Source organism: Fonsecaea pedrosoi (assembly GCF_000835455.1).
Source record: "Fonsecaea pedrosoi CBS 271.37 unplaced genomic scaffold supercont1.4, whole genome shotgun sequence".
NCBI classification, from domain to species: Eukaryota; Fungi; Ascomycota; class Eurotiomycetes; order Chaetothyriales; family Herpotrichiellaceae; genus Fonsecaea; species Fonsecaea pedrosoi.
This window is the reverse complement of record NW_013550612.1, coordinates 1605456-1628743: the sequence shown is the minus strand read 5'-3', so window position 1 is coordinate 1628743 and position 23288 is coordinate 1605456. Positions and strand designations below refer to the sequence as shown.

Sequence of the window (23288 nt, the reverse complement as noted above, 5' to 3'; positions counted from 1 at the left end):
AAGACGGACATTCAAACACTGTTACGCACCCATTTCACTTTCAAGAATAAACATTGATTCCTGCATGACCTTCTGCATCCTGTATCTGCATCCTGTAGGTCGTTGATTACTTAAGCCTTCATTTTCCCCCCTTAGTCCCGCTCGCCGTGTGGTCGTGAATAACATGTCCTCGATACTATAGAAATTCCTGCATGTCCTGCTTCCAAAGAGCCGCAAGGTGCCCGTCCCTTGCGTCCTGTCCCTGTCACATCAACGCTTCCGCCCCTGGTCGAAAGTAGAGACCAATCCCCCATCCAGCTCCAGCGAGCTTGTACAACGGAACAGGAATGCAAAACATTCATATGGCCAGCGACGCGAGTCGGCCTTCGACTTCACTCATCTCGACCGCGCTGGACAGGCCCGTCAAGACCCCGTAGGCTTTGCATGAGCCGCCGACCCAAAGCTCGTACCGGATGTTCTTGCCCAGAATCTTGATGCGTGCTTCGTATCGAAGGAGGTAATAAAAGTTCTTGTCGCGCTTGTTCCAGAAGCGTTTCTCTCCGCGGACCCTTTCCACGGCCAGTTGCTTCAGCTCGCGTGCCGGGATGACGAATGCAATCTCTCCTTGCGAACGGCACCCTGGCAATAATGAATTGATCAGTCCCTCTGGCATCTCATCTGAAGGGATCGGGTCGGGCGGGGAACAAGCATATACCAATATTCTTGTCATGTCTGCGGTGAAAATGATCTTCAAGAACATTGTCTGATTTGTTTTCGACAAGTTCGATGCGGGTCAAAAGGTCCTGCTTCAGGTGTCGGAAGGTACGATCTAGGACAAAGGCATTCTCAGGGAACGTCTGGCCCTGTGCTGGTATTCTCTGTCCCTGTGCAGGCCCGGTTAGTTGCTGTTGCGATCATCTGCACTTTTTCATAGACTGTACCTACCCGATGGACAAGGTAGGTGATGCAACCGCAAGCGTACAATCCGCCGTCGTCGGCATCAAATTCCTGAACGGCATTCTCGGGCTTATGACCTTCGAACTTGTCAGGTTCGCACACCTCTTCAGTGACAAACCCATAGCTGGCTTGCATGATCTCGTCTGGGCCAGATACTTGGTTCAAGTAACGCAAGCATCCACCACTGGAGATTGCATCTTGGCTGCATGGTGGTTTTGGATGAGCGAGCTATTAGCACGAGTGTCTCATTTTTCGCGTACCTTGTATGTTCTCTCACAACACGACAATCTTTATCGTTGATATTTTCTCGCAGGAAGCTCAGTAACCAGTTGGACAAAGAAAAGCCCCCGATGAGAACGACGTGCTATGATGATTGAGTAACGAGACAGCAACGCGGGAAGGTTTAACCTACAGTACAGGGTGTTTTGTTTTTCGCAGCGGCTTGCATCTGACTTTGAATCAAGCCCAAGATCTGGTTGAAAAGAGGAAGGTAGATTCCGTCGATGAATTCCCTGTCACAAGGTAGTGAGAAGGCTAGTAATCCAATCCTTCAACAACGAAACTAACCTATTGGCGTAGAAGGAGTTACTGGCCGAGTCCGGGTTGTCTTCCAGTTTTGGCAGAAACGGGACAGTGATGTAGTCGCCTGCTGAATCGCTCCGGACCTCCTTCTTTACTGTGTCGAAGTCGTGGTTCGCCGCGCTCAAAATGTCATCGATGGTCCACCCTTCGGGAAGATAATCCCTTGTGTTTCGATAGCGGGGTTCGGCTTCGATGGCGGTCTTCAATGTGCTGACAAGAGCCTTATTCAAGTGGCTAGAGCCGCAAACGGCGCCTGTAAGAGATGCCTGATTAGCCCGCGTGGATCATGACTTCGGACGGAGCAGCAGCCTACCATCGCCAGGGACCACAGGGTCAAAGCGGAAAGGATGCACATGTGTAACCTTGTAGACCATCAAATCCTACGCCATGTTAGTGTGAAACAAGATGCATGGGGGAACATTAGATTGGCCATGCTGTACCGAAGTTCCTCCTCCAAGGTCGGCAATCATGAATACATCGCCCAGCTACAAGCATTGGTCAACCACCCACATCCTCTGTACAGGGATCAGGCTTGTCCTGTATATCATGAAACTCACGTTCAACAAGAGATCCGAGACTCTGTCACAGAAGTACGTCGCCGCAGCATCTGCTTCGGACACCAGATATACTTCGGAGTCGTGGCCAAAGGAGAGGTCTTTGGCAGCAGTCTCCATGGCATGTGCCATGACGGAGCAGGCGCGGGCGTTCCATACGTTGGGCACTGTGAGTACCAGCTGAACGGTGCAATCATCGCAGTATCTATTGTTGAGTTGCAGCTCAGACTTGGTATGTCCGAGCAGAAAGGTCAAGTAATCGGTAATGGCATCGCCGATGGTGAGGCCCAGGCTGTCCAGCTGACTCGACACTCTTTGTGCCTCGTGCAGTCTCTTTTCGTCCTTGGAGTCGTCGAGGACTAATTTGAACCATTGCAGCAGGATTCCCTGGCGGTGCATGTTGCTGTCCCATTTTTTCCAAGCGTCATATCCGTAGAATGTTTGACCTTCACTATACAGTATCTCGGTCGGTGTTTCAAATATGTCTCCCCTTTTGGACGCGGATGCTCCGGGATAGTTTCTGATGGAAAACAATTTTGGTTGCTTGTCTGCAACATCTTTGAGCTTGTCGCCAAAGGGCCGCTGATGGTATGTCACCGACGAGTATGTGGTTCCAAAGTCAACCGCCACCACAAAATGGTAGTGCGTGGTCATGATCAGGAGGAAGAGCCTTTCGAAAGTGAACAAGGATAGTTGGGTGGCTGAATCGGCATCTGCTGCTGCTGCTGCTGCGAATTAATAGGCTGACAGATACGCAGGCCAACGTTTGAGCAGAAGGAAGAGTAGAAAGGACGTCGCAAGCGGGCCATCTGAGTGTACTTATATTTTTCTTCTCACAGCCTCACACGGCACCTCATAAGTTGTGTGCTTGATCCCTGGCCACTGCCAGCACATTGCAGGTACAGAAATAGCCTAGCGCCATGCAACTTGGGGGTGGTTGCCTGCTCAGCCTGATCAAGTTGAACGGGTGAGAAAGGTGTCGAGTCAGGACATCGCGAGCTCTCTCACCTAGACCAACCCCGCCTGCAACAGATATCATCGTCCTTGTTGAGGGAGGTTCGCGAGATATGACAGACAGTGTCTCCAGTGAAGCGTCGGGCCGCTCGGTCTGGCCGCGTGAAGTGATCATCTTCATGCTCGCGTTTATTAGTACCCAGGAGAAGCTGTTTGAATCAGACAGCACACGAGCTGCTGGTTTCGCAAAATTGGCCGAACGGCTCACGACCCTCCATCCCAACAGTCTGTCATACACGCCCAAGAAAGTGAAGGCGAAGCTCGTCGAGATTCACAAGTGGTGCGGGGGTAAAGCTCCTATCGAAGAGCTTTACCATTATGGTGTCCATCAAGCCACCCTGCCTGATTTGGAGTTGTGGCAATACGCCACATGCGACGAGATTCGGCATCAAATTGACATCTTCCGCTTGTGAGCATTCCGCTGACATATGTGTCGACAACTCGTGCCTTGCCTTTACTTACACCCTTGTATACGAGCAGGGAGCAAGGACTGTTCGACCCTTCCTCAACCATAACTCAGCCTTTCGCAAGCAAGAGCAAATATGAGACACGTCAACAAAACCCGTCTACAAAGGACAAAATTCGGTGTATCTGCCCGTTTGACACCGAAGATGGCCAACGATCTGTTTGCTGTGAGCGATGTGAGACGTGGCAGCACGTCTTCTGCTACTACGAACCCCCCGAAAACCACTTCTGCGACAAGTGTGCCAATGATCTGGAAGACAATCGGGCGGAAGCTTCCATGCAGAGCGTCACCAAAGAAATAGGGCTGCTGTCTGTCGGTCCCAACAATGAGGAGGACGAACAGGTATGGCAGATCCAATCCCCGGTTTCACATATACATATTTCATTGTTGTCTTGGAACTGACTTGTATCCTAGAGCCGAGACGACCTGCTGAAGAAGGTCGGAGAGCTACAGCATTTGACGCGTCAACTCACTGCCGAAAACCAAAGTTGTCAGCGCCAGATCAGATCATACAAGCTTGCCCTCCAGAACGAGAGGCAGCTCGGTACCTTTACCACTTTTCGGAACTTTGACGCTATAGAAATCGAGCAGAGCTTGCTTCCCACCCCGGAGATTGGGAAGACGGTGCAAAAGATCAATATCCTGATCCGCGGGTATTTATCATCACGACGACTTCGCGATAAAGAGCTCTCCTTGATCGCACTGGTCAAAGAACGCGCAACATCGGAGGAGCTCTCCAACACTTGGAGCTCATATCTGGGAAAGCAGCCATCCTCCACGAAGAAGAATGCAACGAGGCATCTGAAGAACACCACTGCGTCATCACACGCCATTCTGAAGACGCTCGTCTGGGCAGCCATCCGTGAATGGATCTTCAAGTCGGATGTCTTTTCCCTCGAGGAGTTTGCAGGGCCCTTATTGCCTCAAATGTCCCATTGCGTCTCGAATCGCGGTACGTTTTTTGTTTTTGAAACTTATAGTATCAAGCGCATGTAATCCTAATTTGACACCAGACGGACCAGAGGCCCTACGAAATCTCTACCTCGCCTCTTGGTTGGCACTATTGCAGATGGAGAACTCGTGGTTCCAGGATCTCTTGAAGACCAAAGCCGACGAGCTGGGACAACGGTTGTTGGCCACGGTTGGCTCACTGGCACAGATTTGTAACGCCGATGCTCAAAGTCAATCCGATCGCATCAAACAGGATCTCGACAACGAAGAAGACCACAACCGCTTCCAGGAGATAGCGATGACGGCCCTGGTGCTAAAATCTCGGCTGCCCTTTAAAACTTCCTTGGTCGAATTGTATCTCCCAGCCCCGGGCGACTTCTTCGCCGAGTGCCACGATACACCTCTGCCGCCGACAGGTCGTCCTGAAAAAGGGAAGGTTCTCGTCGCCATTAGTCCCGCAATCATCTTGTACTCTCTGGGCGGCGCGAACGACAAAGAACAAACTCCAAGCTCGGTGCTGGACTGCATGGTGGTCGATGGGGACATGGATCGAGAACAAGGAACCGTTGTCTGTCCGGCTTCTGTCCTATACGAGAAAGAGTGAAGTGTTTTGAGGGGGAACTCAAAGAAGTTCGACAGTGCTTTCAGATACGCATATTCGCCAGATACTAATAACATGTTTTGTCTTGTGTGTAGCTGGCCATGGAAAGGTCCGGTTTGAGTGGACTCCCCCCGGCAGTAAAAGATCCGAAGTGGAAACGGTGGGATGCTAGCCTCGACTCGATTGGGGGTCTCCGTCCGTGGCCCACCATGCACTCACATGACCACTAGGACCGGGCAAGGACGAGCATTCCTTCGAAACCTCGATACCTAGGTAGCCCTTGTAATTACCTCATATATCTTGTCTCACGGACAAGGCCGAGCCTCTTTGATGCTTTGTCACGTGCAAGATTAGAGCGGCCTTCGGCCCTGTTACCGAACGCAAAAGATAAGGGATCAAGTACGGTTCGAGGTAGATATATGCGTGTATATATGTATCCAAGATGCAAATCTACACAAGTCGGTCTAACGCACCGAGTACCACCGAACAGGGACTTCAAACCCTTAAAGTATGTATCGGAATTGTGGATTCTGTAACAACCGAGACATCAGTGGTCAGCACTTTCGTTCGAAAAATCTGTCCGGCAGAGAGAAAAGGAAGAGGAGATAAACAAAGGAGAGAGGAGTTGTCAGAGAACTCGCTCCGCCGAACCGCACGTACCTTCTTGTCAGTCAAATCATCCTCGTAAGCATGCTCAAAGGCCTCCATTGTTCCCGCTTTATCCCGCTTCTTGTTCTCCCAGACACAGACCAACCGATACACAATGGCCAGGACGGCAGAGACCGCCGAAGTGACAACGACGGCGATAAAGCCTGGCGCATAGACCGGAGCGTCCTCTGGCTTGAAGAGGAGGGGCCCCACGAAATTACCTGAGATCTCCGAGTTAGAACACAGTTGTTATATTGTAACAAAGGGAGACCATGCGAAACACGGCCATGGACTCGAGACAAAGGCAAGGGGAGAAGAACATACCCAGACAATAGCCCACAAAAATGCCCGAACTCGCCAGACTCCTCTTTGTGTAGCCGGCGGTGTTGGCAATCTGCATACCCATCAACACCGCATAGCCACCTCCAAAGCTCGCCAGGGTGTATGCTCCAAACAGCAATCCACCAGTGGCATCTCTCGGCAACAACCAAAGTAGGAGACTGGCCATGATGGTGCCCAGCTCGCAAACAACCACCAGGTAAGCCCTCGTATTTGGGAACTTGTACGCAATGTACGGGGCCACCCATTCTATTGTTCCGATAATCAAACCAGCGGGCATAATCAACAGCAGCGAATTGAGCGTGTTGAACCCAAAACTGGCAATGATGATTGCGGTGAAGGTGGAGACGGGTCCATTAGCAATCATGATCAGGAATGCCATTGAGAAGACGATCCAGAATTTCACGTCGAGTAGCAGTTCCCAGAGCTGTTCAACTTTGAAATGTGTATTGCGGACGCCAGCGTTGTTGACACGTAAGCGAGCCACGGCAATGTATCGTTCGCGCTCGTTAAAGCACTTGGCTCGGATGGGGTCGGGTGGCATGAAGAAATAGATGACAACGGACCAGAGAATGGTGAGGGCCCCGGCGACGAGGTACATGTAACGCCATGGGGAGAGAGAGCCGCGAATGTGACCGAGGCCGTAATTGATCAGTGGTGAGACGATGGAGACGTAACCGGTGCAGCAATACCAGGCGCTTGAGGGGAACCAGGCGTCAGCAACAAACATCGACGAGCAATACATTCATGACGAGTTGGACCTACCCCATGCGCAACGCCTGCTCGTTCTTCTTGTAGAACTGTCCAACGACCAACATGAACATCGGGCTGATTCCGGACTCCAAGAAGCCCAAGAAAAATCGTTGGGCGTAGAGGCTTTGCCAATTATGGCAAGCCGCAGTGCACATCAAGCATATTCCCCAGACGCACACGATCAAAGAAGCGACCCGTTCGATGGGATAACGCTGTGCCATGACGATGGCTGGGTATGCGCCCACAATAAAGCCCAGGTAGAAGATTGCGGCAGAGAACGAATAACGGTTCCCGACTTCGAGGTTGAGATCAGTGCGGATCCCAAAAAGTGCCTGAGGACATCAGATTAAGTCTTGACGACATGAGTTGCAAGGGGCATTTCAATCATTCCACGTACCGCTTGCGCGAGCATGGCCTTGTCATAATATTGTAAGCCGTAGGTAGCGCAGAGAATTGGAAGCAACCGTCGATCGATCTTCCGTTGGACTTTCTTTTCCTCCTTCTCATCCCACGTTTCTTCGCCGCTGTAATTGGCAAGGACTTTCATTGCCTCGTCGTTATGAATCGTGTCGACAGTGATGGTCTTTTTAAGCTCAGCAACTGCATCGTCGTGACTCTTGGGCGTTGTCTCAGCCTGGATGGCTTCTGGTTTCTCTATATCCGCCATGGCGGCTCAATAGACTTGGCGAAAAGTTGTAAAATCTTGTGGGAAAGACGTGAGGGTTTTCCTATGTATCAGGAGAATTCACTACTGGGGACACGCGAAGAATTCAAAGAGGCGATTGGAAAAATTGCAGATCGAGAGTTGGCCGAACCAGACATATAAAGCCTTCGTCCTGCGGGATATCGCTTCGGTTCCCGTGTTCTTCGGCTACTCCTCATATTCGCCAAGTATCGAAGACGTCTATATTCCGAGGATATCTTGATCAAGTCTCGAGTATTATGCGGGGGGTGTTGCTGGGGTTTTGGTGGACTGAATATCTGACAGCGAATGTCAACGAGAAGCCAAGGCTGGGCTTAATCCATTTTTGTCGATCAGTAACTAAGCCTGGTTGCTTGGGTGCGGAGTCCCAGGACTAAGACTTCTCTTACATCACGAGCCGGATTCTTTGACCTCTCTGGTGCTTGTCGCCCCATGATTTTTGCCTTGGTCCGCGGTATGGGCCGCTTGGGTGTGGGGAGATTGGGGAGAGTTTGCGACTCGTAGGCCGACCGAAGTAGCCAGTGAGCTCTGGGCGACCGCAACGATTGGAGAGCGCGGCCAGAGCAAAAGTACGTACAAGTAGTACCTGGAGTAGACTTTCCGCACGTGCATGCAGCCGACACTGCTGGATTGGTCCTGTTAGCCATATAACCTCGGGGATCGCGAAGGCCTGGGCTGGGGATCTCATTGCCCTCTTGTCGCCGAGCACTTTACCGACTTGTCGACCTTAATGACTCGTATTGGTAGTGTGTGTGGCTTTTAGAGAAGCATCTTTGAAGCTCATCATCCTAGTTTCTTGGTGCTGAACCAGGTGGTTGACAGCCAAGAAAGACGCTGCGTCGCCGAGACCGTGTGCCACTTAAACCACTGCCTGTTTTAGGCAACTGGTCGGCTTGTGATTTTTCCGGAGAGCTTGAAGGGGAGAGGTGATTGTGGCCGATCGCGTTGGCGTGGATGGTGGCCCAAAGGCGGATAGCCGAGTCGGAGCCAGAGGTGTTTAGGAGTCATTGTAGACTCCCCAGTGCAGGATTTAAGGACTTGCAGGAATTGGAGCATCGCAAGGGCTGGCTTTTGCGATCTGGCAAGCGACCAAGGGTGACACAGACGATGTTAAAAGAAGCTCAACCCAGGAGGGTGTTCTTCACCTTAAGTACTAGACATAACATGCTGAAAAGAATGCCGATCACCTTCAAATGATGATGGATTTTTGATTAGAAGTGTCTATCTGACATTTTGGGCCTCGGGAAGGAGAAAACGCACCCGTGATCAGAACCAGGCTTGGCAAATGACCCTCGAGGAGACACGCGAGGCTGGTTTCCCCTGACGAAACCCTTGAGTGCGCATTATCATTTCAACTGTTGCCTCTTCAACCATTCACTGACCAAAGCATCAATTCTCTCTAACATCCTGTCCACTCCTTCATCATCTAGCTGCCCGGGACCTGGTACGGCCGCTGCTTGGTCTCCCTCTCCGCGAGATCGAACAAAGGTGCCGATGGTTGTTATTGATCATTGAATATCGGCTGGCAAGCGGATGAATCTTACCCTACCCGGTAGCTCACGTCGAGACCATGTCATTGTCGGGTTGCTATATCGTCTCACGCGATGCTCTCCGCGATACTTTCTGCGACGCACTTGCGAGGCGCTTTCACTCGGCGCAATAGAGCAATTACTCCCTATTGGCCTACCCAAATGGTCATATCGGGACCATGGCATTGTCGGGTTGACGAATTCTCTCCCACGATGCTCTCTGCTAGCTACTTGCGAGGCGCTTTCACTCGGGGTGATGGAGCAATTACTCTCCACTGGAGATATGCTCATTGCACGGGGGCTGGTGACAACAGCAGCAACGACACCTGTAGGTCGCATTGTCGGGACGTGCCTTGCGAAGTTCTGGGTCTCGGGAGGCCCAACTAGATCGTCGCTCTCAGAAGAGAGGTCGCTTTGCGTGCTGTCTTCCGCACTGCTTGTCGCGTTCGCGTCGATATACCTACCGTCTGTGTCCGTGCTGCATTCGTACCGCGCTATAGGCTCGATCGGCCAGACTCCCTTCTCTATCTGCACAAGAACTATTCTCACTGCGCGCTCGACTCCGTAATACCCTTGGATATTCACGGCGGGCGACAGATGTTCCTTGAGAGATGTGACAAGTTCGTCCCAAGAGTATCCTCGGGCATTTGTGCTTCTGATGACGCCAAGTTTTCGAAACTGCAGATACTGCAGTGCATCAGCGAGCACACTATGCATGGTTAGCTCTTCTGGGTGCTGGGAATCTTCTTCGGGGTCCACGTCAGTGTGTGGTGGGATTTCGCCTTCCTCGAGGTCCATGTCAGAGTGTGGCTGGATGTCGCCCTCATCGAGGTCCATCACCGACCCTTCGTTCTCCCTCACCTTAGTGTTGAAGACCACATCTTGATCAATCAGTCTGAATAGACTAAGCAGAACGCGCGAGAGGGCAAGACGCTGCTCGTAGGAAGGTGCGGTTTGTTCTATTGCAGCCATCGATGAGGCCATGGTTGGGGAGTTGAAAGCACTCTGAGAGAAGTCGGTATGGGAAGTTCGACGTCTTTGATTGATCGAGCTATTTCTGTATGTTAAAGACAACTTGAGCTTGCGTGATTCTCTTCCAAGTTATATAAGGCTGAAATACCCGCCGAGGCTCGTTTCTCCCGCACATGTCAAGGCACAGGTAGTGCGGCCTTCACACAAAGAATAGAACCGGCTCTTTGCAGCTTGTATCCAAGGCTCAAGTGAAGCCTTGGAAACAAAGAAAATGGGAATATATGCAGAGTGCCAGAGCATCTCAGATAAAGAAGCTTGAAAGAGATCTTTATTGCTTGACTTTGTTTCGTAGTGTCCGATTCACCAAGGACTCTCACTGAGTCGATCAAAGCAGGTTAGTGATTGTGAACACCACGTCGAACAGGAGGTGAAGTGAAGGGCGTACAAGTCCCGTGTTTATCAGTTGACATGCCATTGCAGCTGTGTATAGAGGTGGCTTGATGCAAAACCTCTCATTCGTATTGGACGCTCTCCCCAAAAGATCACGAGTTTCTAGTTTCTCTATGGTGTGATAGTGTTACATCTGTTCTAACAATCCTGTCTATTCTAGTCAGTGAACTCGGCGTCGACCTCCTCATAATAATCGAAGAACCCTTTGTACAGTTGAACTCCGAGACCCGGGTCGAGCGACCCAGTGGTAGCTCTGATTGAATGCATTGATAACTGAGGGATGCCGCAGTCGATTGCACGACAGCCTAATCTTGAGCTTCAAGCACCCCGCAGTTAGTATCCATAATCCTAAATTGGGTTCGGGAGGGACATACCTAGTCATGGGTCCAATAGTGCCTCCGCTCCGACTGTCATTGCGAATTTGAAACACCTGCAAGGTGCTACCACATTTCTCGGCAATTCGAGACAACAGAGCAGTTGAGGCGCTGTCGGTGGTCATATGTCCGTTGGGGTCCGCAGAGACAGCAACTCCAACGTTCAAGCGCGGCGAGTGATTCTCCAGATACGCGTAAAGGAAGTTGGGATTGACTGCGTGAATCACGTCGGAAGAGACCAGGAACGAGTTTGCCAATGTTTGATTGATGAGGTTGGGGCCACAGTCGTAGTCGTTCAAGGCCTCGCAGATCCTCGAGATGGTGCTGGGCATAAAATTAGATCTTGCACCTTGCCTTAAGAAGCTTCCCACTTCTTCGTCGTCGAAGCACCCAACCATCTTGATGATGCCAGGCGACGCGTCGTCGGGGGACGCCAGAAGCCCTTCAATGGCAGCAAAGCAGCAAAGCTTGTCGTCGATTCTGCCTGCAAATATAAACTCCTTGTCCAAGCCACCGAGTTGGGCGGGCTGGACGTCGAAAAGCTCGAGTTCCCAATTGACAATAGAAGTGTAGTCTGTGATACCCATTTTCCCTGCAATCGCTCGCACGAGACGCTCTGGTTGTCTCGCGACAAAAGTACCCGCAGGCAGCTTCAGGGAAGGCAGCTCCTTCCCCGAGAGATCCGAGTTGTCAAGTCCAATGATGGGAACCATATTTGTTTCTGGGTTGAACGGGCCCTGGGAAGCTGCCCCAAAGTGGGGTGCGAGTGTGGGTATTCGTGCGATGGGCCAGTCCAGCTTGACGAGCCTCTCTTCTATTGTTCCATTGTCGGTCTTTACGAGAACCTTGCCGCCGATGCCCAAGTCTCTATCCCACCAAGTCATGTTCATCCCACCAGCATAGGGTGCGACACCAAGCTGAACATAGCCGGCTTTTGTCTGCAACTTGGGAATCGGCTTGACCTTTGCAGTGAGGGCATCGATATGACCAGCGACGATACCCACACCGTTTCCAGGCTTGTAGTCTTTCCCAACGGCAAAGGCAATGAATGCACTGTTGTTCCGCTTCGTGTAATATTTTCCACCGGGCTTAATCTTCCATTGTTCTCGTTCTGAGAGATATACGTAGCCATCCTGGTTTAGCTTCTCGACGAAATAGTCGACGGCATGAAAGATGGTGGGGTTCTCGGTCATGAAGTCTATGTACGGCTGAGTATATCTTTCTGGAGAGAATTTCTCTTTCTGAGGATTGAGAGGTAACGTGCAGGGTGGGTAGGCAGTATGCTGGAGAATTTGGTCGTAGCCTCGGGATATGCGAAATGGCATATCTTCCTGAATGGACGAGAAGAAACCAGAGGACGTTTTGCGGACCATGGTGGGATATGGCTCGGGTGGAATTATGAGACGAGAATGAAGCAGAGAGCAGCAGATTGTACTGTAGACGACGTTTTAACGGGACAGTTGATACATTGACAGATTTGGAGAAAGCGGCCAAGCTGCGATCAACAGGACCGGACCAGATGGTGTCATGCGAGGCGGCGCAACTGCGTAGCTGTTGTAGGGCAAGGGGCGATCAGCTGCACGGCAACGCTGGGCGACCCTATCGGAAACACCCCGGCGCAGATAAAGTCACTGGTCTTGGCGCGAACACCCAAGGGTCACGAGGCACTTCTACGGTATGAGTAAGCAAGGCTCGCCAAGCCCAACTCTGCCCATCAGCTGCCTCACGGTTTGAGCATGACTGCAAAGCACCTATACCTAGACTGGGCTTACAAATACCTACCTACCTAGGTAGGAATGCTGTTACCTGCCGCCCAAAGTAACTGCTCACCTTGAGTCAGAGACCGGGTAAGCTCAAGAGCCCAAGGAATCCGACGGTGCTTTGGCAGTGTGTCTGACAAAGAAACCCCAGCACTCATCCTAGAGGCGATTCAAGCGGAGAGGGAGGACGTGAGATTTTGAGGAATGCCGTTCACCAGGACTGCCAGCAATGAGGACCATTCTAGTCTCAGACCTGTGTAGGTGGTAGCTTTTCTCATCTGACTGCCGCCTCAGCCGTCAATACCATTGTTTCGCTCAAGCAATGTGTTCACTGCATTACCCTTGTATTCTCGCTGAATGGGAAAGACCAACGCAACACCGTCTTATAGTTCTATGGAGTTATAAGCCACATCGTTAATGTACTCGTCCTGCACAACGATAGAGGTGGATCTCGACCTCTGGACCTGGTGGAGCGCACTCAAGAACAATCGCGCCGGTAAATTGACGAGATCGCTAGCTCGTGTCTAACCACAAGAATGGGCGAGCGAAAGTGAACGGCGCCATTTCAGAAGCTTTGAAGCGACCCAGCATTAGGAGATATACCCAGAGTCCGATGAGTGTATCCATATCCAGCCCTGACACTCCTCAACGTGAGGTAAATGAGATTTCGTTTGCTCTCGACCACGGCCTTATGCGTGGAGGCATGAGTGGCAAACAAGGTGGTATGGAGTTGATAGACTTGTCCGCCTGCATTCATTTTACCATGAGATTCTACAGTACAGCAAGATGGCCAGATTATCAATGCTCACAAACGAACGGGCGAAGGGACTTCTACCCAGCAGGCGGTGGGAGCATTGAAGCATCGAGAGACTGCAGATAGGCCGCACTTTGTGATTTGCACAATCTCTTTCTTCGTTCTTGTCCTCACCTCAAACCTATGTAGACGCACACGACGTCTTCGAACCAGTCGACCCTGCAGTTGCCATCGTGCGAGTTGTGCAAGACGACCTCCCACAATTGATCGTTCCTACAAGCTCAACCAGGTCCACAATTAATAGTTCACACTGCAAGTGAATTCACGCCTCGATGACATGGCTTGACAGCATGTGTAAACCATCCAGTCGTCCGCCTGGAAGGATTATTGCAGGGAGACAAGGCCCTCAATCCACAAGATGTGACCCTGGTAAGCTGCGGCGGATACGAGAGAACTCGTATTGTCGAATGGGCTAGTGCCCCGCGAACGGGATCGATAGCAATAATTAATGGCAATAATAATGAACGGGTCTGTGTATCGTGGCGTGAGCGCCGTGTCCCTTGCGGCTCCTTGCGGGGGAAAGTGTGGGCATGGAGAGGTTCGTACCGGCAAATTCCCAGGGCAACGACTCGTAGATTCCCCGAGGCTATAGGTACGAGGTACATAGGTTCGGTATCCAACCCTCCCTCACCCCCAAACAATGTGGAGGTGGATTATTACCCCGGCATGGCAAATCTTGGCCTGTTTCTCAGATTCGCGGGGGTCTCCCTCACCCCCGCGAAAACCGCACCAGAGTCTTTGTTGGGTCTTCGTTCTTCCTCTTCCTGCCTAAGTATGTGCGTCTGGAACGAGGGAAAATGAGGCCAAACGGATCCTCACGGGATTTCTTGCCCAGCAGAAGTTGTTGCTTTGCGTATGTATATGTGGCTGGAGGATAGAGACAAGATCGTGGCACGAGCAGCCCTCGATAAGAATGACTCGCTATTGGGCCAGCGAGGCCGGGGAACTTATTCATGTGGTTACTTTTTTGCTGTGGAAATAGAGTTCAAACATACGCAAAGAATTGGGTCTAGCCCCGCATTAGGGGTGACAGTCTGTATTCAGAATGAAATGACATCGATTTCTTCAGAGGCTTGGGTTTCGGTGATGGCATCCGCAGATGTAACTTGTACGTGTAGGGATCCCAACTACTAGATACCGGATATTGGGTACTGTAGAGAGGATGGTGTTGTCATCTCACTGACACATTACATGCCACTGTCTACACGTGTAAATGCCCTGAGCGACTCGTGCTTGCACTAGGCCATGGCAAGCCAAAACACAAGCGATTAACCTTGGAATTTTGGTGGCTTACCGACAAGGACTCGCTTGCCTCATCCTCCTTCGGTGTGATTCCCCGCGTCTGTCCGCGCCTGTCATCCCCTGCCATGCTCTTCATTGTGGATCAAGTGAGTCTCTACCTGACTGACATTTCGTTCTTGTCTTCCGCGCCTTGGTAAATTTTGTCAATCTCGCCGGCTTTGCGGGTGACGGCGGCAAACTCGTCGCCCAAGAGATACTCGGCCGCCCAATTCGCTGGAGCTGGTTCTGGCCGCTCGATGATCTCCTTTCCCACCACCTCGAGGCAGGCTCCGTTCAGCGAGTCGTCACCCAGGATCTTGTAGACACAGTCCACAATCAGTGACGGAGGCGTGATGGCGTCTTGATTAGCTGTTGCGACGTAGCTCGCACTGATGATGGCGGTCGGCACCAACCCGGGGCAGATGCAGTTGACCGTGATTTTCTCGCTCAGTACTCTCATCTGTTTGCCTAGACATCGTGTCATGCCAATCACCTTTTGTTGGCCCGATGGCAAGAAAACAAAAGTCAACCTCCGGATGTCCCTTTGAACCGAGAAATTTTATGCTTGTCTGCACTTACACCATGCTTTGAGGCCGAGTATGCGGGAAACATGTAATGCGCGTGAATCCCCGTGGAACTGGACGTCATAATCAATTTGCCCTTCCGGTCAGGGTTTTTCTTGAAGTAATGCAGAGCCAGGTACGAGGTGTAGAAGACACCAATCAGACAGACGTCGATGGCCAGCAGATCTGGAGCGGGAGGTGCCCCGTTCTCAGTTTCTTTGGCGTCGGCGAAAAATTGTGTACGGTCTCCTGTGCCCTACCAGACGCTGGTCAGTACCTATTTGCATGGATAATGAGGGAAATATCCCGCCCCTGATGCTTACCGCATTTGCCCAAACTACAGAGGCAAGTTAGCACATGTCCGACTTTGATGGATCAGAAAGCGTCGACTTACCAAAATCAATCCTCCCCCATTTCGACCAAGTCTGGAGAAATGCTTTGGCCTGGTCGTCATAATTCGCTACGTTTCCCTGGAGGAACAGAAGGTTGGGTCCGAGCCTTTCGGCGACTTGGGCGCCAGTGACAGCGTTGAAGTCGAAGACGGCTACTTTCCAGCCGTCGCTTATCAATCGTTCGACCGTCGCCAGGCCCATGCCAGATGCTATACGAGGCTTATGTCAGACATGATCGTAGTTCAACCAGAAAGGGAAATCCCAAATCGGTTACCTCCGCCCGTAATGAAGGCGACATTGCCTTCGGAACTCATGTTGGAACTAGACTTTGGAGCAATTTGGGTTGTATTCGGTGGCGTGGCTTTTCCGGGAAGGATAGTGTGTTGAGGGTTTGGGTCCAGACGGATAATGGTACCAGCCCTATAATAATACAAGTATGGTCTAAATTATTTATGTGCATTCGTGATAGGGTGGAGTCCTGGTACAGACCTGTCCGTTGGAGCGATAGAAAGTATGTGTCCGAGAGCGGACCGAATCCCCGTGGTATTCGGTTTCCCCCCAGACCACAACGATCGAAAGGGGGCAATCCGGTAGTTCAGCCCGTCCTCCAATAGTGGTTCTCCCGCCCTCCTCCTCGAACCCTCCCCCGGAATTTTGAGGGCCCCATCATGCCCATGGGACACCCCCAGGTTGCTGGTCTATCCCACCCATGTCGAGCGAGCCAAGAACTGATGTTGCTCAGAGTAACCGAAAGCCTAACACTCAGCTACAGCCTATACACACACTTCAATCTTGGATGATTGGATACCGGTTTTCTTCACTGAATGAGCCCTCGGGTGTCTAGTGGCCTTCCTCGGGCTGACCTCCTCGGATATGTACCTACTGAGAACCTATATTGTTTTTTTGATATTCCTCCCCTTTTTTTGACTTCGCTTGAAGCGGATCGGTTGGTACCTCGTCGCATCCACTTCAAGCAAAAACCAATACAAACTACATACTTCTGCCCGCGCGCACTCCTCTTCCTTAGCTTGTCAGCATCCAAGTCGAAGACTTCCCGGATACAGATATGTCTTTGACAGAAGAAGAACGCAACGCCATCAAGGCCAAGTACGCGGAGGAACGACAAAAGCGAGTCCGTGCCGACGGCCGGTCCCAGTTCCTCCGTGTTTTCGATTCGGACAAGTTCAAGAAGTTTGGCGCAGACCCGTGGGTTCGGAGTGATCCTCATGACTTGAAGCTCACGCCTCCCCTGCACGACGGCCAGCACTCAAAATTTGTGATTTTGGGCACGGGCTTCGCCGGGATCCTGTACGGCAAGAACCTTCTCGAGGCCGGCGTCCCCCTCGAAGATATCATCTTGATCGACCGCGCCGCCGGCTTCGGAGGCACCTGGTATTGGAATAGATACCCAGGGTTGATGTGTGATGTCGAGAGTTACGTCTACCTACCGGAGTTGGAAACTACGGGATACGTGCCTAAACACAAGTATTCATACGGCACTGAAATCCGCCATTACGCCAATCTCCTTGCGTCACGATATAGCCTCGGGTCGAGAGCCTCATTTGAAACGGAAGTGGAAGCTGCCACCTGGGACGAAGTGGGCAAGGAGTGGATTTTTAAAGTGGTGACCAAGGATGATAAAGTGACCCCAACTCCCATCACTATCCGCGGAGATTACTTCCTCCTCGCGCCCGGACTCCTTGTCCGACCCAAGCTACCTGCGATCCCTGGGATCGAAGACTATACCGGCCACATCTTTCATACATGCCGATGGGATTATGAATATACGGGTGGCAATTCTGCGGACTGGCAGATGACCAACCTCAAGGATAAAAAAGTCGCCATCATTGGCACTGGCGCTTCGGCAATCCAGGCTGTCCCTGAGCTTGGAAAATGGGCGAGCCAGCTCTATGTCGTGCAACGAACTCCCGCCGGGGTTGATATTCGTGGCCAGCACCCAACAGATCCAGAGACGGTGGAAAAAGAGATGAAATCCCCCAACTGGCAAACTGAAAGGATCAAGAACTTTCTGTATAACATGTCTGACCCTCTGGAAGAAGACACCCCCGACCTGGTTAAAGATCAGTGGACGGCCTTCCACAGCTCTGCGGCGCTCTGCGGAGGGCCTCGAGCGAAAGATTTGACAAAGGATAAGCTCGAAGAATTCGTGAGATACTATGAAGACATGGACATGAAACGGACTAAACGCATTCGAGAACGCGTCGACGAGGTCGTCAAAGACCCCGAGACGGCGAACAGCCTCAAGGCGTGGTACGCTAGCTGGTGCAAGCGCCCCTGCTTTCATGACGACTACCTACCCACGTTCAACCGGGCTAACGTCCGCCTTGTGGACACCCACGGCGCTGGCGTAACACGACTGACCAAGAAAGGATTTGTTGTGGGCGAGGAAGAATTCGAGGTCGACTTGATCATCTTTAGCACTGGGTTTGAATTCGAAGCATCGAACTCACCCGCCTCCCAGGCTGCGATCCCCATTACTGGGCGGAATGGGCTTTCTTTGGACGAGAAGTGGAACCGAGGCGTCGCGACGTTGCACGGCGTCATGAGCAGAGACTTCCCGAACCTATTCTGGCTTGGCCTGGTGCAGACCATGTCGTCGCAAAACTACATGGTCAACCTGTCCACGCTGAGCAAACACGCCGTCCAGATCATCACGGACGCGAGAAAGAAGGCCAAGGCCGCGGGCGAGGCGAAGGTCGTTGTTGAGCCCACAGACGCCGCCGAGGAGGCATGGACCGATCGTGTCTCCAAGGGGGCGCTCGCCGGCGTGCTGGCCGCCGGCTGCACCCCGAGCTACTACAACCAGGAGGGCGAGTTGCAACAGATTGTCTCGGGCGAGGAACAGGCAAAGATGGCCAGGAAGGCGACGTGGATGGCAGGTCCGCTGGACTTTCTCGACTTTCTGGATTCGTGGCACCAGAAGGGTGACCTTGGGGAACTTGAGATCGCCGCCTACTGATCACATCCTCAATGGACTCAAAACCGGCCATGGGCGCATTATTCGAGCTTTTTGTTTTTTTCTTAGCCCCTCCCTAGTTTGATGTAGTGCGACCTCCAAATGAAATGAAATTCGACTGTCAAAGTCTCGTTATCAAGATTCATGTCGCGCGTGGCACGATACTATTGAGTCTCCTGTACTCGTCGTGCTCAATACTCGAGTTATGTTCATACCTGGCTGGTCACCCTCAACTTCCCATAACCGAGGTTGGGTTGTTTTCAATATCCCAATAAACCGGGTATTACTGAGAGGAGCCCGACAGCGGGGGTCAGAACCGCCATCCTTCGATCCTCGGGCGGAATGTCATCATATTGTAAGCAAACAAGAACCGACTCGAGGGGGCGTGTGTTTGCTGGGACTCCTAGCAAGTAACCGATACCCGTGTGCCCGTACAGTCGCCAAGGGTGTAAAAAGAAGTATTTTATTCTGGTTGGAAATCCGAACGCGTCAGGGGTGTCTCGGGTCACGAAAGCGTATGCCAGGTGGTGGCCCAGGACGAGATAACAAGCAGACAACAAGGCTCGGAACCCTGACAGTGATCTTCAGCAAAAGGTGGGAGGCCAGTCTCGGTAGCCGTTACCGAAACATACAGATTTCAGATACGAGTAGACCGGCTGAAAACCAGAGGGTTGAAGAGAAGTCATTTGGCGTAACCCATGCTCTGGCCGCGTCTAGCCGGTCTTGTGAGCTGTCGCAGACTCGTGAGCCATGTAGTTGTCCGAACCCATGTTCTGTGGATGTGAATGTTTCCTATTCGACGAGCCAGAGGATACAATCCGACAATCCGAACTGTGCCGGACCGAGTGGGGATGTTGTATAAGGAGTTGCAATGTGGCTAGACCGTTCAACAACATGGCACAACGCTGCTCATCTTGCCCAGACGTGCCCAGAACGCGAAAGAGCTTAGCACACTCAGGTGGTTGTTATCCCATCCCAGGAACGTGTTCGTGGGCGCGCCACGACCCTACTTGTAGTTGAAAATCCAGACCTGTGGACCACGGCATAGGGGCCAGAATCCGGTGAGAAGAAGCGACAAGTCGACTGTGAATAAGCACTTTGTGTTGTGCCATCGTACAAGGACTTGCTCGAAGTTGTTTGGCTGTGGCGATTTGATATATCTTGGGGTATCGAGGAAGGCCGGATCATGTCTCTGGCTGTCTCGGTAATGGTATCTCACCTGTCCGACAGTCCGGTTCCTCAATTCGAAGTCACCTCACAGTACAGTCTTCGCCAGAGATTGGCAGAACCACATTAAGAAAGGGCCGATCTGCAGACGCCGTTACCAAGCACTCTTCGCCGCCAGTCCCCAACACTTCGCTGAAGTCACAAAGTTAGGGTATCTCGCGCAGAGAAAGCTTGAAGTCGCCACGTGTCTCGTGGGGTGTAGAGCCGTTTCCAGCTATTGCAAGCTCGCCAAAGGAAAAAACAGGGATTATTTTGCTTGAGCGGGAGAATTGTAAGTTGAAATGACGGGGAATTCGGTTGAAATGGGTCACATTGTTAAGAGAGGACCAACGTGCACTAGTCACTCTAGGTTGGGAAAGCAGCCAATAGAGGGTGCCCAGATACACAGTCAAGTGAGGCGATCTAAACTATATAGGCGAAACCCTCCACTTCCCCAAGTTCTTCTTTCTCTCAGTGGAAAACTTGCGGGGGCTGGGCACTGCAACCCCCGGCATCCAAACCGAAACGCGGGGAGCTGTCCCGGGGGTCCAGACGTGGGAATCTCGCACGGATAGTTCGATTTCGACCAAGTGACCGGATTCCCGGGGTAAAGGTATTGCAAGGGGTGCCAGGGGGGGGGGGGGGGGGGGGGGGGGGGGCGTACGCGAAACATAACATGCCTTTACTCCCTTCGAATCGTGGTCAAGATCACACTCCAACCTTCCACCACCTTCCCTCTCTATCAGTAGAATCTTGGTTTCTCACCCCTGCCGAATAGGTCCAAGATGGATTCTACCGACGAAAAGAAGGACTCCGCCGAGCTCAGGCATTTCGAGGTCAAGCCCGAGACCGTGGTCTCCAGCGGAACAGAAGTCGCTGGTGCAGAAAATGGAATCCCAGAGAAAATGAACTTCCGTGTCATGATGGCTCTTGTCGTAAGGATCTACCTGCTTGACTTCGTTGTTGACGGAAGGCTGATCTGGAGTCGCCTAGGCTCTTGCTCTCAACTATGAAGCCAGTCTCTTGTCCTTCATCCTGCCATCAGCGGTCCTGTTGACCATCAATAATGCAATTGGACCGTCTTCCAGCATCGGCTGGGCGGCCACCTCGTGGACATTGGTATCTGGTGCCCTCGTGGGGATGAACGGCCGCCTGTCCGACATTTTTGGCCGTCGAAAGATTCTCATCATCGGAAACGTCTTCGGTGTAGTTGGTAAGTCCCCAGGGATGGCGATATGCTGCAATTTGCTCGCACCACATGCTAACATGTCCCGAAGGAACCATCGTTGGCAGCAGGGCAAACCGAGTAGGACAATTGATCGCTGCCATGACTTTGCTGGTAGGGAGAACCCTCCTGCGGACAACCTCAGATGACACAACAGTGCTGATGACTGTACAGGGCGTCGCTGCATCAGGACAGCAACTCTCCTACTCGGCCGCATTCGACATCGTCCCAAGGAAGCATCGAGGAACGGCTCTGGCATTCATGAACCTGTTTTCGCTACCCAGTTCAGCCTTTGGCGCCATCATTGGTATGTACAACCCCGATACTTGTGACCTTTTTTCAAAATGCCTCTTCCTGACTGTTTCTGCATTTCAGCCTTCACAATTGTCGAGAACTGCGGCTGGCGTTACACCTTCTACATCGGAATCCTAGCCAACGGGCTCTCTCTCGTCTTTACTGTCATCTTCTACCATCCGCCTGGATTCGTTGGACTCCACCCCGACGGCAAGACCATCAGACAGCAGTTGAGGGAGCTGGACTACGTCGGTCTCCTCCTCTTCACCGGGGGCCTGACGGTCCTGTTGGTCGGCATTGGCTTCGGCGGAAATCCTTATCCTTGGACGAGTGCGACCGTGCTCGCCCCCTTGATAATAGGAGGTAAGTTTCTCCTGCCAAGCCTTGGGCTTTTCTTTGAGACATAGTATTAACCTTGGTGGACAGCCGTCACCCTCATCGTCGCCTTCCCATTGTGGCAAGTGTACGGACCCGGCACCGAGAAATTGTGTCCACCACATTTGATCAAGAGATGGAGACGGTTTACTCTGCCGCTTATCATCAACTTTACTGCTGGGTTTACGGTATGTATTGTCGTTCGACCTCCCATGAATTTATCAACTGACAGCGACACAGCTGTACTCTATGCAAGTCTACTGGCCGCAAAGTAAGTATAGATATTGCCCTCGTATCGCACACAAGACACTGACGACTGAGCAGTGGTTCAATTTTTGTTCACGACCGAACAACCACGAGTCGGCTGGTTGAGTTTCATCAACAATGGTGCGGGAGTGTGTAAGTTGTGTCTTTCTTTTACCCTGTCGATTATGCTGCTCATTGGACTGACGGGCTGACTCGGATGTGAAAAGTCGCCATCACTTGGTCCGGTGCCCTCTTTGGTCTTCTCAAGCACACCAGATTCCAGTACATCTTCGTGGTCTTTGCTCAAGCGGCTTTCACGGCCTCCATGGCGTCCATCACCCAATGGACTCTCGCCCGTGCCGTCGTTCTCTGCATCTTCACTGCCCAATTCACGTGCGCGGCCAACATCATCGGGTGTCTGTTCCTTCAGTTCGGTGCCGGTGACGAGAACTTGGGCGTCGCTGTCGGGTAAGTTTTCACATCTAGATATATTATGGTCGGGAACTGCGTTTTGTCCCTAACCTTTTGTCGTTCGCAGGTTGCGAAACTCCATTTCAGCCGCCGGTGGGGGTATCGCCCTCGCCATTTTTGGCAGCATCCTCAACAACAAAGTCAGTTCGAATATGGTGCCTACTCTCGCCGGCGCCGTGACCGAAGCTGGTCTTCCTGCCACTTCGATCGAATCCTTTATCAGTAAGAAAAAAGCGTCCTTCCCCCAGCGTTCTCAAACGCCATCTCAGGCACAGTCAAAGCTAATACTTGTTTTCTTTTTCAACAGCGGCATTCCTCTCCGGAAAACCAGACCTTCTCCTGGCAGTCCCGGGCGTCGATGCGGAGGTCCTCGGCGCAGCCACAATTGCATCGCGAGACGTGTACGGCAGTGCGTTTAGGATGATCTTCCTGGTCACGTTGGCCTTTGGATGTGAGAGACTCGCCGAAATCCCCCTTGGTCATTAGCGGAGTGAATAACTAACCTGCTCCGCAGCTGTTGCTTGCATCGTCAGTCTCTTCGTCCCCAGCGTCGACAAGTTCTTGACCCTGTAAGTGATCCTCTCGCGAATCTCCTCCCTCACAGACGACTTATATGTACTTGTGTATATGACCATCATACTAATAAATGTCCCACTAGCCAAACCGCCGTCCAACTCGACAAGCCACACGTCATCGCCCACGGTGAGGGTGAAGCCAAGGTCCTCAGAATCCACACCCCGGACAGCGATGAGGAGAGCTGCAAGGACGACAGCGCCGTCTGACTCGGCCTCCCGACCCCCCGCTTTCTACAC

General features: G+C 52.0%; 8 protein-coding genes across 8 annotated transcripts; 3 read left to right on the top strand and 5 right to left on the bottom strand.

The window, feature by feature from the left end:
- Positions 1–337: 337 nt before the first annotated feature.
- Z517_06381 (uncharacterized protein) lies at positions 338–2726 on the bottom strand (the record flags this gene model as incomplete). The annotated part of the gene is made up of 9 exons (XM_013428121.1): positions 338–618; positions 695–863; positions 925–1138; positions 1197–1300; positions 1349–1448; positions 1504–1771; positions 1832–1898; positions 1959–2003; positions 2076–2726. 9 exons carry the CDS (start codon positions 2724–2726, stop codon positions 338–340), a joined length of 1899 nt encoding a protein of 632 aa, XP_013283575.1.
- Positions 2727–3139: 413 nt separating this feature from the next.
- Z517_06380 (uncharacterized protein) lies at positions 3140–5107 on the top strand (the record flags this gene model as incomplete). Its single annotated transcript, XM_013428120.1, has 4 exons — positions 3140–3495; positions 3567–3894; positions 3967–4504; positions 4566–5107. The coding sequence occupies 4 exons, from the start codon at positions 3140–3142 to the stop codon at positions 5105–5107; spliced, it is 1764 nt and encodes a 587-aa protein (XP_013283574.1).
- A 500-nt stretch (positions 5108–5607) lies between these two features.
- Positions 5608–7511, bottom strand: Z517_06379 (uncharacterized protein; the record flags this gene model as incomplete). Its single annotated transcript, XM_013428119.1, has 5 exons — positions 5608–5634; positions 5765–5973; positions 6077–6789; positions 6857–7176; positions 7242–7511. The coding sequence occupies 5 exons, from the start codon at positions 7509–7511 to the stop codon at positions 5608–5610; spliced, it is 1539 nt and encodes a 512-aa protein (XP_013283573.1).
- A 1544-nt stretch (positions 7512–9055) lies between these two features.
- Z517_06378 (uncharacterized protein) lies at positions 9056–10060 on the bottom strand (the record flags this gene model as incomplete). Its single annotated transcript, XM_013428118.1, has 1 exon — positions 9056–10060. The coding sequence occupies one exon, from the start codon at positions 10058–10060 to the stop codon at positions 9056–9058; it is 1005 nt and encodes a 334-aa protein (XP_013283572.1).
- A 594-nt stretch (positions 10061–10654) lies between these two features.
- Z517_06377 (uncharacterized protein) lies at positions 10655–12245 on the bottom strand (the record flags this gene model as incomplete). Its single annotated transcript, XM_013428117.1, has 2 exons — positions 10655–10814; positions 10873–12245. 2 exons carry the CDS (start codon positions 12243–12245, stop codon positions 10655–10657), a joined length of 1533 nt encoding a protein of 510 aa, XP_013283571.1.
- A 2597-nt stretch (positions 12246–14842) lies between these two features.
- Z517_06376 (uncharacterized protein) lies at positions 14843–15883 on the bottom strand (the record flags this gene model as incomplete). Its single annotated transcript, XM_013428116.1, has 4 exons — positions 14843–15220; positions 15307–15546; positions 15614–15627; positions 15685–15883. 4 exons carry the CDS (start codon positions 15881–15883, stop codon positions 14843–14845), a joined length of 831 nt encoding a protein of 276 aa, XP_013283570.1.
- An 865-nt stretch (positions 15884–16748) lies between these two features.
- Positions 16749–18662, top strand: Z517_06375 (uncharacterized protein; the record flags this gene model as incomplete). The annotated part of the gene is made up of 1 exon (XM_013428115.1): positions 16749–18662. One exon carries the CDS (start codon positions 16749–16751, stop codon positions 18660–18662), a length of 1914 nt encoding a protein of 637 aa, XP_013283569.1.
- Positions 18663–20650: 1988 nt separating this feature from the next.
- Z517_06374 (uncharacterized protein) lies at positions 20651–23258 on the top strand (the record flags this gene model as incomplete). The annotated part of the gene is made up of 13 exons (XM_013428114.1): positions 20651–20800; positions 20859–21078; positions 21143–21204; positions 21265–21397; positions 21466–21747; positions 21811–21947; positions 22000–22030; positions 22084–22158; positions 22233–22473; positions 22544–22698; positions 22784–22927; positions 22991–23045; positions 23135–23258. The coding sequence occupies 13 exons, from the start codon at positions 20651–20653 to the stop codon at positions 23256–23258; spliced, it is 1809 nt and encodes a 602-aa protein (XP_013283568.1).
- Between the last annotated feature and the right edge of the window lie 30 nt (positions 23259–23288).